The following is a 14,973-nucleotide window of genomic DNA, read 5'->3' on the forward strand; positions in this document are numbered from 1 at the left end:
TTACAAATATGAACACATGGCTGTGAGCCAGAAACGTATTTGAGCTTGGTTTTCCTCATTTCCCATGCATTCCAGCTGTTGGTGCAGAGATAAGCCCCAGCTTTGAGAGATTAGCCCCTAACTACAATCAGCACAGCAAAGATAACACAATGAACTTCCACACTGATTTCTCCCATGTCTTTTTCTTATTATTATTTACAGAAGTTTGATTTTTTTTAAGGTTTGAGAGGAAGAAATGCTACATTAACAGTAACTGGTATCAAAATGTCATTTATTAGCTCTAAATGACTTTCAGTGACTTCATAAAAGCTTCTTTCCCAGGATGTGACACTCTGAACAGCAGGAAGGGTCACAGATGATTAAATTCTGACATGAACAATTATCAAAAACTTCTTCAATGACAGCCTTTCTCACATCAGAGCGACAGGTCACTGAACACATCTTTTTTATCTAACAAAAAACTAACACAGCTCTCGGGAAAAGTGATTTCTCTTTGTCGTCGTGAAAAGCTTCTTTCGCTGTGGGGAGGGATGTGTGGACCGTGCGCCACGTCCAGCTGGCTGCGCCAAGCAAAAACATGAAGAAATGAAAAGCATTAGCCTGAAGCGTTAGCAAGGAAAGAGGAAATTAAATACTCTGATTGAAAAAAAACAATTTGATGCAAAGATGAGGACGAGACGGTGCAAAGAGTTTGCTTGGTGTTTCTCAAACATGCAGAGGACATGGCCGGGATCGCGCAGGGATGGTTGAATTAGACACACTTTGCCGGGCTGCATGCCTCTGTGCTGATGGAAGGGCCAAATGTGAGCTGAGAGCCAGAAGCCTGTATTATAAGGACAATTGTGCCTGTTCGCTCAGCATGTGCGTCAGGCGGCACTTTGATGTGTCAAACCTCCCATACCCGGCTGACAGGGAGGGGGGGGAAAAAATGCACGACCAGTATAAAACGTTCTCCAGAGGAACATATTCAGCGGCTCCATGATTTCTGCTCAATAAGTCAGAATACCAAGAAGTATGAAAGCAGAGTCATATCCAAGTGTTTTGCAAGAATGATTACGAAAAGTGTAAACATGTCATATATCAGCTGCTTAGATGCAGGATGGTGTCGGTTTCCTATCATCCTCCTGGTTCAAATAACAACCACAGAGTGGTTAACATTCCTGGTTGAATACCAGCATCCCTTGTAAAACCCAATCTTTGCTGCATGACATTTTATCCGTCTCTGTCTTCCCCTCTCCTGCCTGCTTCGTGCTGTCTCCTATCAAAAACATAAATTCCTCAAAAGTTACGAAAGAGAAGACTGGCCAATCTACTTCCTCCGTGGCTGCTAAATAGCAGCAGGAATTCCTAAATCCATGTTTCAATCCCTCGTTCCCACTGCTGCATCCACAGCTGCTGCAAAGCGTGCACCACGTCATGGGGCTTGCAGAGTTGCAAGGAGTTTATCTACCGACATGTAAATGTTTGGTCAAACCTTTTTCCAACTCAGAACTATTTGATAAGAAGTTCAACCGAGTCCTTTAAATTCCAGATGTTTTTTTTTTGTTTTTTTCCTTTTGCAAAAGCTCAAAAGATGAAAGTGGAATGGATAAGAATGCTCCACGAATGTTTAGACTTTTCAAATTTCATCCAAGCATTCATACTTAAAATCATCTACACAGATGTGTAGCACAAGTATACCCACAAAACAACTAAAAGGCATTGTTTTGTGAGATGCAATAATGTAGATGTGTCCTTAGGGTACAATGCTGCTAAAAAAGTTTTTGGCCTCTTACAGGTTTCATTGAGTTTAGTGTTTTTTTTGTCACACTTAAATCTTCCAGATCAAATGAATTTTATGAGTAAATAAAAAATTAGAGGAAAATCTATCCAAATCAGTCAGATTTTTTGGGAGAAATGTATTCTTCTTGTGGTTAAATGTTAAATTATCTGTGGTTGATGACAGTTTTTTTTTTTTGGAAAGCTGAATTAAATTTAACCATCCACATCCAGGTTTTATTACTGTTAAATAAATCAGTTAAGCATGTCTGACAGCATGAAGTAGGATGAAAGATAAGAAAAATATAAAACGATCTAAACACATCTAAGAACAAATTTGAAGCAAAGTCAGAGACATCTCTTTGACTAAACAGGGTTACAAAGTCCTTACTGAGGCTTTGGCACTTCAGTGATCCACAGTGAAACCGTAAAACACAAACAGAGAAAAAGTGGAGCAGCAGTGAACTTTCGCAGGAGGTATGAGAGTCCACCAAAATTATTCCAAGAGTACATTGACGACTCCTCCAGGAGGACACAAAAAACAGAACAGCATCTATATGCAGAGCTCTTGGCCCATCTACAGGCCAAGAGTTTTTTTTATTGATTTAACAATAACAACAAAACTGAGAACGTGATCTATAAAACACAGTTCTGGGGTGACAACTTCTGCTGACCAAACTGAACACAAAGGTCTTCCTCACTTTTGTGGAAAAAAAGACTTTATGAACTGAGACTTTTTGGAAAATATTGTTTGGACACATGAAGCAGAAATTCTTTGGAAGGTGTGAATCCAGTTACATCTGGTATAAAACAAACACGGTATTTCAGAAAAAGTACTTCATGCTGGAATACTTGCTATAGTTCACATAAACATGGATTCAACTCTTTACCACGAAATAAAAAAGGAAGAGGTTTCTTGAAGTTTTTAGATGTACAATTTAAGAAGCACTATGATGCAATCATGGGACTGCTGTTCTGTTCAGTTTGTCTATCGACGTGTTTTTGCCCCTATCAAATAAACTTAAATTAAATAACATCTATTGAACCGGATTAGTATAAAACCTTCATCAGAAATCTAAACCTTTTTGAATTTTGATGCATTTGCATTCAGATTATTCTCCTGTGTCGGCTCACACTCATCATTCTGTCACATTCAGGCAGCTTTGAAAGGAGCCTCTCTAACCTGCGGAGAACACCTGCTGATATGATAAATCAGGGACATAGAAGGGGGAAAGAGTCAAACGTCAGCGCCAACGAAGCCCTTTGAGCCATTTAAAAATGTAAAGCTTCTCTAACAGCCACGCATTTTGAAAGCGGGCGAGCGCTGCGAGTGCAGAAGGTAAGGCGGCAAGCGGAGAGCTCCTTTCTTCGCGGCTGCGACACAGGGGCACATTAAATCCTGTATGAAAAGAAAATCAGCGAGCAAATTTCCTGCGGTCTTTATCACAGTGATTCTCCCACACTCCCCGTTTTTATGTACAGCAAAAAAGATTTGGCATCAGAGTTTTTATCACTCTTCAGTAGCTTGTGCTTCTGACGGATCGTGTGACAGGAAAAGAGAAACCTTGAATAAACAGCAGGTTTCTTACAGAAATGTATGTAGATGTGACAAGTGAATAAAGCAGTGACACAAAACAGTCACAAAAAGTTTGTGTTGTTGCCATAAATCCTCAACATATGAAAGTGTATCTGCATCAAATTTAAAAATAAAACAGGTTGAATAAAATTGTAATACTTATTCAGACTTGGAGGGTGCAGCCATGCCTACATGCTTACTTCAGCAACAGAATATCTGAAAATGATGAAGGCTGCAACTTTTCTGAAAAAACTCTGAGCATCTGCAGTGAAATGGGATGCAGTGCTCTACACATGGAGCCGTCTTGCCTCAGGCTCTAAAACACACCCGCTTTCTCAAAAAAGAATAAACAAAGTAGTCCGCTTCCTCTGTCATCTCGACACAAGGCCAACGCAAAGCCGGGTGGCGGCCTGACTGGCAGCCCAAGCTTTGATTTCATTGTTAAAACAGAGGGGAGTGACACCCACCACGTCCCCGTCCTCTCCACTAGTAGTGACGGGGACAGGCATCTCCAACATCCTGCCAGAGGAGGGGTGTAAAATTAAGGATGCAGCAACAAGCCATCTGGGCCAGCTTCCTATGTTTTAGAACCTCTGTCCCTGACCAAAACTTCCTGTATCTTCCTCGCAGGCACACAGGACAGCTCAGTCACTTCCTCTGTGTCGGAACATTTTGGCTTGTCATCATTTTCATAACTGAGAAATTGCTTCCCTTGAACATTCTGGTAAACAATTCGCCCTGTCTGAACTGGCAATGACATTTCACTTGGAAAAAATATATAAGATGTGTAAAAACAGTGCCTTTCCAGGCTTTCACTGACTGATTATGCTCTTCCAAAGTTCATACTTCAAATTCTTCACAGTAGATGGAGGCAACTCGTTCTCTTCAACACAGAAAGTTGTGGCAGATCTCGACAATCTGAAAGTGCTGCAGCTTTCCAAAAACTCATTTGACTTGAATTACATCAGAATCTCCTAAATTGGAGACTATAAATATCCAATATAAGAGCAATAATGTCTGCAAAACTCATATTGAAAGGTTTCCAACTTTCTTTAAGAGATACAAACTCATTTGTGTAAATGCCTGACTCTATCTCTACCGCATAGTCCAGCCACAAAACGGAGGAAGTCTACTTTAGACAAAGCCCTCACCTATGGTCCGGAGACATGAATCATGATAAAATATGCTGACCTTGGTGAGTATAAACAGACCAATAAAGCAAAACTTGGCTTTTTCACTAAACTCTTTCTCTACCAAGATAGACCTGAGCAGGACTTGCATTACAGCAGACGAATCCCCAGTCTGTCTATCGATATGTAAACAAGACAYCAAGATGCCTGCTTCTATCCCTGAAAAAGCCGTCCACTTTGTTTCTGTTGAGAAATATGGCCTCAGACTTGATGCAGCTCACTCTCTTCCCTGTCTCTTTGCAACAGGCAATGAATCACTCCAGTGGACACCAAGGGTCACGATGCCAACAGAGCCGCATCATCCGCCAAAACAAAAACTAACACTTTGAGGATATCAAACCAGACATCCTCCTCTCAACGACTAAACCCTAAGATCTTGTTCATGAGGATCAGAAAACCAAGCTCCTGTCACCCCGTCGGCAAGTCAGCAAGGGTTTCGACATAGTCCTTATAGCTCCTCCTAAATTAGAGCTCTCCATATCAGCTAGGGTCTCTCTCAAATATGATCACTTGATTGCTGGAAATCACTGTCTGGTCCTATTCCATAAAAACTGAGACTAGCATCCCTGACCGCTACTCCACAGGTGTTATTCCAGTCCTCCATGCAACATCGAAGATGCATATCAACCATATCCACTTCAAAATGTTCAGAGTTTACAACATCATTCCCTGTTTCTGGGTAGCTATTCAACTTACACCTTGATTCCTGAACCAGGAAACTGTGCTGCAGAGCAGCATTAGTTAGCTAATGCTAGCCCATTGTGTAAGATAATAAACAGGAAAAGAGGATATTCTGTTTCAAATTCAGTACTTGTGATTTTTTTAAATAAACCATACTGTTTATATCTCAGCCTATGAAAGATAGACTTGGTACTCCCTCCCTTCTAACTCTACTGTCTTGGCGGATGAATCATTGTGTTTGTTGCTCAACTCCCAGTGTTTCAGAAGCTATAAAATAAGCCTCTGCTGCCATGCCAGATCTCATGATGAGGTAAATCACTGCGGAAGCTTAAGATGCTGAAGAAAACAAGGCAAACTAGGGAGTGCAGGGACAACTATTATAGTACTGAATGCCTAAAGGGAGGAAAGCTGGCAATTTCCTCAGGCTTTGCCAATAAACTTTTTCCCATGCATTTGAACCAAGCTCAACAGCCCAGCAACACTTGGAGAGCGATTATATACACCAAGTACGCAGCTGAGAAAGAGCTGGACTTTAAAGGGTTTTTGAGGTTGGGTCTATTAATAAATACTCTAAATGACTCCAGTTTCCAAGCAACAAAGTCACTATAGGGTGTCGGCTTGACTGTATTCAGTTTCAGATCACGAGTGGAGAGATCAGTCCTCCATGAAACGTTCCTCAACAGTCTGGCTACACTAATTGCAATAAATGTCCCGTTATTGGCTCATATTGGTGAAAAACAGAATGCAATAAAGAAAAATCAATTCACACAACATATTTGTAGTTTCAAGTTACCGTCTGTGCAGTCAATCAGCTTGTGTACTTCTCATTAAGACTCAGCAAATAAAAGATTTATGTATAAAATGCATTGTCGTTTCCCTTGATGGGAGGTTTTAGAAACCCAGCAATAAAAAAACACTTTGAAAACAATATGTTTATGCACACTGCAATATGAAACTAAAGAAGGATTTAAAAGGACCAAGAGAGCAGGAGTCACAAGAGGGGAAGAAATCAATAGGTTAAACTATTCCTGCATGATAATTGCTCTGAGAACAGCGGTGTCTTTATAGAAGGTAAAGAAGAGAAAGCAAAACTGAGACCTAATAAAGGGCATTTTGATTGCAACTGAGGGAAATGTCAATACTGAAATGTTTCTGAATGAATTTGAAATAATCTCTCTGAGTCGTAAGTTACAGACGTTGACAGATGTAATTAGAGAGAAAGAAATGTGTTTTGATTCTGAGAGAACAGCAAAGCTACGAGCGGTACAATTGATTTGTATTATTTTATGGACAACAAGAAGTACAGGTGTAAGAAGTCGTCTGTTTCTGTCACCCTGCCTCTGCCGTGTTAGATTGCTTTCTGAATTTCAATTCCCCGCATGATAAGGCTAAGCAGAATGTACAGGCCACTTCTGGGAAGTCTGACTGTTATTTCGCCTTTCGTCTGCCAGCTCTGGACCTCCTCATGCACTGAGTACTTTGGACCATCATACAGAAACAAACTTCTACAACTTTGTTTTTCTACATTGATCCAGAACCCGGCTAATAGGAAAAGGCTTGTCTTTGTAACCAGGAGATGTATTTGAGTGAATTCATTCAGCAGGAAGCGATGTGAGGTCATCTCTCACATTGCTAAGAGCAAACGCATTTCTTTAACGAGTTTGCAACACTGTAACTTGGCTTATTCTGCTGCTGGAAGCTTTCTCTCTGGCGCAGGAGGTCTGTTGCTAATTCAAGTTGTAATGGCAAATCATGTTGAAAGCGGCTTGATTGAATACAGGTAAACAGTCCGTATACGTAGAAAAACCACTGGAATGTGCTGGTCATAATCAGCTTAAAGCCATCTACAGCTTGACTGCAGTCACGCTGCCCCAATCTACATGAACAAACCAAAAACTTTATGCAACTAAAATGACTGAGACTAGATGGCCAATTCTTTGCCTTTCTGGGAACTGAAAAAACACATTCTGAGAAAAGATTCATGTGCCGATCAGTAACTCTACCTCTCTGAGCTTTGAGAGTAAATATGATTTATATTAATTGCATTTAAAAAGTATTCATAACTTTTGAACTTGCAGCACTCCAACAATTGGTTTACAGAATTATCTTGAACTAAAGGGCTATTTCTTTGGGTTGTTTTGTTCACATAAGCAGATAAATATAGATTACTCTGCACAAGTAAGAGATGAATTAAAAAACAAACCTTGCTAATGTGCTAAATATAACAACTTAATATTTTTTTTTTATTTATTTATCTATAGGATTCCTGTTTGTCAGAGGGAGGTGGTCTTGAAAGCACCACCACAGAGCGCAAAATAGTTATTTATTTAAGATATAGACCCTGTTTGGTAATAACAATGCTACATGCTGGATCTCAATTTGACATATTCACTCAAACCTTATTTATATTGTGCCTAATTGTGTCTTGAACTTACCAAAGTGCTTCACAAAAGGAAACAAGTAAATACAGAACACAAAAAAACAGAAAGAGCACTAATTAAGAAGCTAGAAAATACAATAAATAAAGAAAATATAAACATACTAAAAGTCAAACAGCATAAATAAATGGGTCTTAAATTTGGCTCTGAACAGAACCAGGTCAGAGATGGCACATAACTCAGCCAGCCGCAGAAAAAGACCACTCCTATCAGACATCTCCAGCAGATATTGACCAGCTATTTCTGCCGGGCTGGTGGGTTTTCATAAACACAGGGCGGTGCAAGGTCACCCAGTGCTATAAAACAAACAGCAACAGTATAAACTGTATCCTAACCTAACCTGAACCCAGAGCCACTGCAGAGATAAAAGGAGTGATGTGTTCATGTTTTTGTGAGTTAAGTCAATAAGTGAGCAGCAGAGTTTTGGCTGATACCGACATCAGGCCTAGAGATAACAAAACCATGGACTGCCTTTTCTGGGTGCATTTAAAGAYTGGCTTTACTTTAGACAACAGACAAAATTGAAAAAAATTACTTTTCAAAACAACTGGTTTGTCAAGTTTTACCCCTATATTTTTTGGTAACACTTTATTTGAAGGGGGGTGAATAGGACTGACATGACACCGTCATAAACATGACATAACTCCTGTCATGGACATCAATAAGCCTTCATGAATATTTATGACTGTTGTCATAAAGCGTCATTCGGTAAATTATGACACTTTTAATACAAAGTTGACATTGTTGAAAATGTCTTTGTTATGACAACTTGACATTAACCAAGAAATCATTACTGTTTAAACTTTACCTTTAATAACATAAAGTTACCTCATTTTTAAAGTGCAATCAGTAATACTTTTAGAACAAATTTATATCAGTAATGATTTCTTGGTTAATGTCACGTTGTCATAACAAAGACATTTTCAATAATGTCAACTTTGTATTAAAAGTGTCATAATTTACCAAATGACACTTTATGACAACAGTCATAAATATTCATAAAGGCTTATTCATGTTCATGACAGGAGTTATGTCATGTTTATGACAGTGTCATGTCAGTCCTATTCACCCCCCCTTCAAATAAAGTGTTACCGATTTTTTTTACTACCTGGTTGAAGTGTGCGGGGGGCAAAAAGACCTAGACTGAAACATGACATACTGGGAGCATCAAACTAAATGCGTTTGGTTTCATCATTATTTAGGTCGAGAAATGTTTGAGAAAGCCATAGTTAAAAATCCTTTAAGCACCTGTGGAATTGTTACTGTTGATTGATGGTTTAGAGAATCAAGTCTAATTGTTCTGTACAATTAGACTTGTATAAAACATTATGATTATTAAACAGTATGATAATTTTACTGCCACAGCCAGTAAACAAGTTCTCTAGACAACTGTTCTGATGTAATGGTGCAAATACAATACAAAGAAAGAAGCAAAAATAGAATCAAAAATAAATTAAATATAATAAGAAAAATACAAAAATGTAAATAGAAAAATGCAAATAAAGTCAGTTATATGTATGAAAACAGTAAAAATGATTCTCCTGCTCTTAACTCATCCAGTATCAGATGTTTCACTTTAGCACAATTAATGTCAAAAGCACTTCTTTATTAATATTCATAGTGAGTTCGGTATAAAAGATCTGTCATGTTTTATTCTGTAACTATTCTTCCGTCGTGAATTTTGACTTTCAGATCTACTTTGTTCTTAATTTCTGCTTTCCCTCAACGTCAAAACAATTACATCTTGAATCCTTCTCCTCGCGTACAATAATATTTTTGCTTAAGTTGTCAAGCCAACCAGTCTCAAGTTAATGTCCTTTAAATGGCTCGTTTATTGTTTCCCTTTTACTTTTAGATTGTTCTGCTCAGAGAAACCCGGTTCCCAATATCTTCATTTTCATACTTTTGGTCACCTCAATTTTCTCAGCCATGTTTAACACTGAAAACAACCATTTATAACATTCAAACTCCCTGAAACTTTTTTTTTTACAGTGTTAACATTTATAAGCAAAAAGGGGGCTTGCTCCATTTGCTGAAACACAGCTGATTGCATATTTTCATCCACAAGCACCTGGACTCACTCATTGTGCTGTGCCCTGATTTACATGGCTTAAAATATTTTTAACTGAAATTGAGGAGGAATCAGAAATATGAAGCTAAAAACACCACAGATGGTTTTCATCTACTGTCCAACACCTACTTTGACACATTCTTGGCTTTCCCCTGCAAATTCCTAGTGCTAAGGGAGCTTATCACTCTTCTCCAGTCATAGTTGGTGTTATTGGTGGTTTAACATGATGACCAAGCACCCAAAGGCCCAAGGGCCCTCAAAACACTCTGGCAGTGATAATGGAGGCACCAGAGACCTTGTTTATTTGGGCTTTCCTGCCGAAACCTTCCCACAGGGTGCAGCAGCAGCATTCCTGGCCCCGTCTGAGCTGCTCTCCAGCTGATAGAAGAAAATATTGAAGGTCAGACATCATGAGTTTGCTCCTCCGAGTCCTGAGGTTGAATTCTGAGAACAGCGCTGAGAATATCGGGAGGGGGTAATGTTGGCCAGTAAAAACTCAACCTCCACGATTTGACAGCTCTAATAACACCGAGAGATGAGAGTCAGGTTTCTGGGATGATCCGATCAAGCGATGGTATGCGTACAGAAAACACTCTGCTTTAAGAGAAAAAAATCAGCAGTAGGAAGCAAAGCGTGAGTCCAACATCATCTGGTCCTTCATCTTAGTAAGAAATTTTCATCCTCTTGATACATCTTGTTTTTTTTCTGCTGTGTATCCTCTAAATGGCCAATTTAGCTGTAAAACAACTAAGAAGATAAATGAACCAATTTCCAGCAACAGCTTGCTCCAACTCATCGTCATTTCCTCAAAACTTAATTTCTATAACAGTTCAAAAACCCACATAATTTAAAGCAAAGACTAAGTTTGATATGAAGATGGTAGAAAATGTTTCTAGATGCATCTTGAAGCCCAAAACTTGGTAGCTGACGTGTAAATGATATCGGCTCTACACCTTACGTGACAATGACGTCTGATCTGGCAGGTCTGCGATACACTTTCTCTCAGTCTTCCCTCTGATTTAGATAACAACATGCCCTACTCCTCTAACCTCTGGTGAGCCATTTATCACCCTCAGTGTCTTCCTGTGAGGCTATATTAGAAAAATGTTCCTCTCTTATATAAAGTGCTTTGCCTCCAGGATACACTTCCACATTTTGCTGCATTAAAACCACAAACTTCAATGAAATTCATTGGGATTTCATTTGATAAACCAACTCAAAGCGCAGTAATATTTCTGCTAGAACTGGAAGGATTTAATAATCTGAAAAGAGTGTTTTGTATCTGCTGTTAGTCCTCTTTGCATTGTTAGCGCTGAGTAAAAACCAGAGCAAATAATTGTTTTCACATGTCTTCTAAGTAGTAAATAGAGCCCACCTGTGTGTAATTTAAACTCAGTATAAATAGAGCTGTTCTGGGAAGGCTTCAGAGAAGATTAAAAAACAAAAACAGGCTCATGAAGAGTGAACAACAACCAAGCTTTAAGAGGTTCGCAGAGCTTTGTTTCATCCAAAAATGGAAGGAGTATTTAACAGCAACTAAACCATCAAGACGTGGCTGCCTGCCTAAAATGACAGGATGTGCAGGTAGAATATTCATCAGAGAAGCAGCAAAGATGCCGATTGTAACTCGGGAGGAGCTGCAGAGATTCACAGATGAGGAGGGAGAAACTGGACAACTATTTATCATGTCCTGCAAAAATCTGGGAATAATGAAATGGTGACGAGGATAATAAAAATAAGAAACAAATCACAAGAAGTTGTATCTGTGCTCTGTGGGTCATGAAGTCAACATGTGGTACGACATGTTCTAGTCAAAAGAGACCAGAACTGAAACTTCTGAATTTTATACAAACTTCTGTGTGGTGAAAAATTAACACTTCACCTCACCGTGAACACATTCCCACAGTGAAGCATGGTGGTGGCAGAGTGATGCTTTAGTACTTTTGTGCCACACTGTAACTGACATTATGTTCTTTCCTTCTAGATGTTTTTATTCCTAAATTATAGTCTTGTCAGCTGGGATTATTAGTAGAATATGTTATGAATCTTTATTTTGTTTCTCATACTGAAAAACCAATCTGCATCATAAAACGATCAGAGTCATAACGTCTACTGTAACTAAGGCCTCAGCTCATTTATTTATGTTCTGACTGCATAAATCCCTGTCAGCATGGCAGCTCCGAGATATTAGAAAGGAGCTGGAGTTATGATCTGAACAGCCATATGTTGACTGCCCCCCTCACAGAGCCCTCTCCTGTTCCTTATGAACAGCTGCTAAACAGCAATCACACACGTACAAGTCAACAAAGACATTCAGCAAAACTGCAGACACCCGTAATGTAAAGCAGGGGAGCAAGTCAAAGGGGTAAAGAGAAGGAATGTGTTTTACATTATGTAGCCTTGCATGCCTTTTCCACTGGAGCACAACAATGCCCACATGAATGCAAATCAAACTCCTACTTCTGGAGGATATGAACAGATCTGAACCCTCAACCCACCTCCCATTCCCCCAAATGGGTCTGGTCCAGATCAGTGGGCTCCCCTCCCACTAAATGTGCCTCCAAAAACTGGGCCTATGCGAAACGTACGATCTCTTAAAAGTCCCACAACAAACCCCGCTATAATTTACCCCCCTGACTTTTTTGCAACATCAGTCAGTATCAGCTTCGTTTCTAATAAACAGAACAACAGCATACCTCCCCCTAGTGCCTATCTGCATGCAGACTTGTGACATTTGCTTATAATTGAGTTTCATTCTGTGAGGAACTCCATGCATAATTTATAAAGGCTGTGTTAGTGGTTCCCGAAAAAGATTATTGTTCATTGTTATTGCAAATAATTTTGTTTCAATAATTTCACTAGCTTGAAATTTACACTGATAAAACAAGCTTAATTAATGACAAATCATTGTAACAATCAAACTTGAAATCTAGTTAATATTTCTGAGCAGAAATTCCATAAGTTAGAAAGCTCACTTTTAGCCACACTTTAAAACATACCTACTAAGTTAATTTCATATGCAACTAATTATCAAGCCCTTTTATTCTTAGCTGGTTTATCCATCCATATTACAAAGAAACATTTTTTAATCTTACTTAATACTGAGGTGACGTAAATTGTAAATGTCCTGCTTTTTAGAGACGACTGCCGTAGGCTGAACAAACTCCATTTGACTTTGAACACTGTCACTTATTTTTACCGAGATAGCATTAAACTTTTTAAACTTACTTTAAGAAAACTGTAAACTGTTTCCCTGAAAAGAAAATACATTATCTACTGGAAACTCGGTTTAGCTAAAACTTGCTAGCAGAGCTCGAGTATAGCATTAGCCCTGTTGCTAAACTAGTTAAAGTTGAGTGCAAACTTGAATTCTTGTTCTAACATAAAAGCTTCCTAAATTCAGTTTTTGACAGCTTGGTTGATAATTATTCTCAATTAGGAAAAAAAAGAAAAAAGTAATAAGTGAGCCTTGCTGTACTTTTCTAGTCCGCACAAAAATATATTCATGAGGGTTGTCTGGATTACCTTTTCCAGTTTATGTTTAGGAAAGATTTAATTTTATAATTCACGAACATTACATTTACAAAACAGTACCCTTTAATCAAATACATAACTTTAATGACTAATAATACCTCCCAAAATTCTTATTTAATGTGCAGTCTGACTAAATAAAGAAAAGTTAAACTACTTKCTCAAAATATCCCAAACTTTGTGTCTTTCTGGTGGAGTCGCTCACCTGAGGCGTATGCTATTCCAATCCAAGTCCGGCAGAAAAGCGTGAAATCTGTCTTCATCTCCAGATCTCCGGTCCAGAATTGCAAAGCTTGGTAGGATTTTGTTGTTGTTGTTAATGCAGCTAGAAAGTGTTTGGAAGTGATTTTAATGGATGACAAATTACAAATCCGTAATAGTGAGAGGAGGGAGGCGTGGTGCGCTCAGGTGAACCTCGGTCAGTCTAATGCGTGTAAGAAGAGGACTGCTTCTGTGTCGGAAAACCCGAAGTGCTCAGAGAAAGAAAGGACATGGAAAAAACTTTTTTTTTTTAAAAAAAGGGAAAGAAAAAAGCCTTTTCCTCTTTTGTCAAAAGGATGCACAAGGTACTGAATGAGATTTACAATGATTTCCCTTTCCTTTGCTCGTGACTGGAGCGCACCCACCCACTCAGTTCATAAAACAAGCTGATTTGGAGGAGTGTGGGAGAGAGGAGGTGTGTAAAGAGAGACTGGGGGTAGGRGACGGAGGGGAGTTCACACTAACATCCATGACAAATTTCCTTCCTGCAAAATCCCATCCGTCTCATCCTCTGTGTGTGAAAGACCTGCAGCGGTTACACGTACTGTGAAGAAAGTAAAGGTCTCATTAAAGCACATTGAGAGCTGTATTGAACCGCTGGTATTGGTTTTATTTTCAGGTTTAAGGTATGTGGAGGAGTCCTGGCACCTGAATAGCTCAGTAGGTTATCCTGATGCTGTGGGAACTGCAGTCAAAGTCACCACAGGAAGTGCCAACAAATGCCCCAATATAGATGGAAGCAAAACACACCACTTCAAGTGTCAGGCAGAGTAAACTCTGCACATAGGCAAGTGTAGTATAAACTTCTTTCTTATACAGGTTTGACCTAAATTAAAGCATGCTTTTGCTAAAAACCAAAACAGCATGTTTTTTTTGTCTTTAGGTTCATCTATCTTCTAATCACCTTCAACCAGCCCCCCTGTCTTTGATAAACAACATAATCCTCACTACATGATGCTGCCACTACCACGTTTCAAAGTTTGGGACGCTGTGTTCAGTGTGATGTGCGGTGTTAGGTTTCCTTCACACACAATGTTTTGGTCCCATCTGAATAAATCCCCTTCTTCCACGTGTTTTATGGCTTTTATTCAAGCAATAACCTTCTCCTTGCCAGTCTCCCATCCATAAAGACCAGATTTGTTTGAGTAAAACGATGATCGTTTCAAGTCTCCTTTCAAGAGTCTTTCAGAGCTGACATGAGCTTCTTTGATTAATGCTGTCATTGACTAACCTGTGACTTTAGTAGTCATGTCTTGGTTTGTAGCTATGTCATWCTTTTCCAGTTTAGAGCCGTGGATTAAGCAGTGCTTTGCCAGATGCCGAAATATTTTGATGTTTTTTTTAAGGATTAAAAACTGCTTTAAATAACTTCCCCTTTGGCCTGTCTTTTGTGTTCCTTGGTTCTAATTATGCTGGTTTTGTTACTAAAGTGTTTGCTAACCAACCTGAGACCTCCACAGTTCAGAT

At 39.1% G+C, this 14,973-nt stretch overlaps 1 protein-coding gene across 2 annotated transcripts in view; it reads right to left on the bottom strand.

The window, feature by feature from the left end:
• flt4 (fms related receptor tyrosine kinase 4) overlaps positions 1-13,900 on the bottom strand; it is a 62,505-nt gene extending 48,605 nt beyond the window's left edge. Inside the window, exon 1 of one of the 2 annotated variants that reach the window (XR_001777025.1) lies at positions 13,451-13,900. Coding sequence is in view for 1 of the 2 variants with exons in the window: in XM_008419919.2 (XP_008418141.1) it covers positions 13,451-13,508 (58 nt within the window). In the remaining variant the exon portion in view is untranslated. The remainder of the gene's footprint in view (positions 1-13,450) is intronic. The other variant, XM_008419919.2, reaches the window with a different exon arrangement.
• Positions 13,901-14,973: the final 1,073 nt, after the last annotated feature.

The sequence above is a fragment of the Poecilia reticulata genome, linkage group LG10 (assembly GCF_000633615.1).
Source record: "Poecilia reticulata strain Guanapo linkage group LG10, Guppy_female_1.0+MT, whole genome shotgun sequence".
Classification (NCBI taxonomy): Eukaryota; Metazoa; Chordata; class Actinopteri; order Cyprinodontiformes; family Poeciliidae; genus Poecilia; species Poecilia reticulata.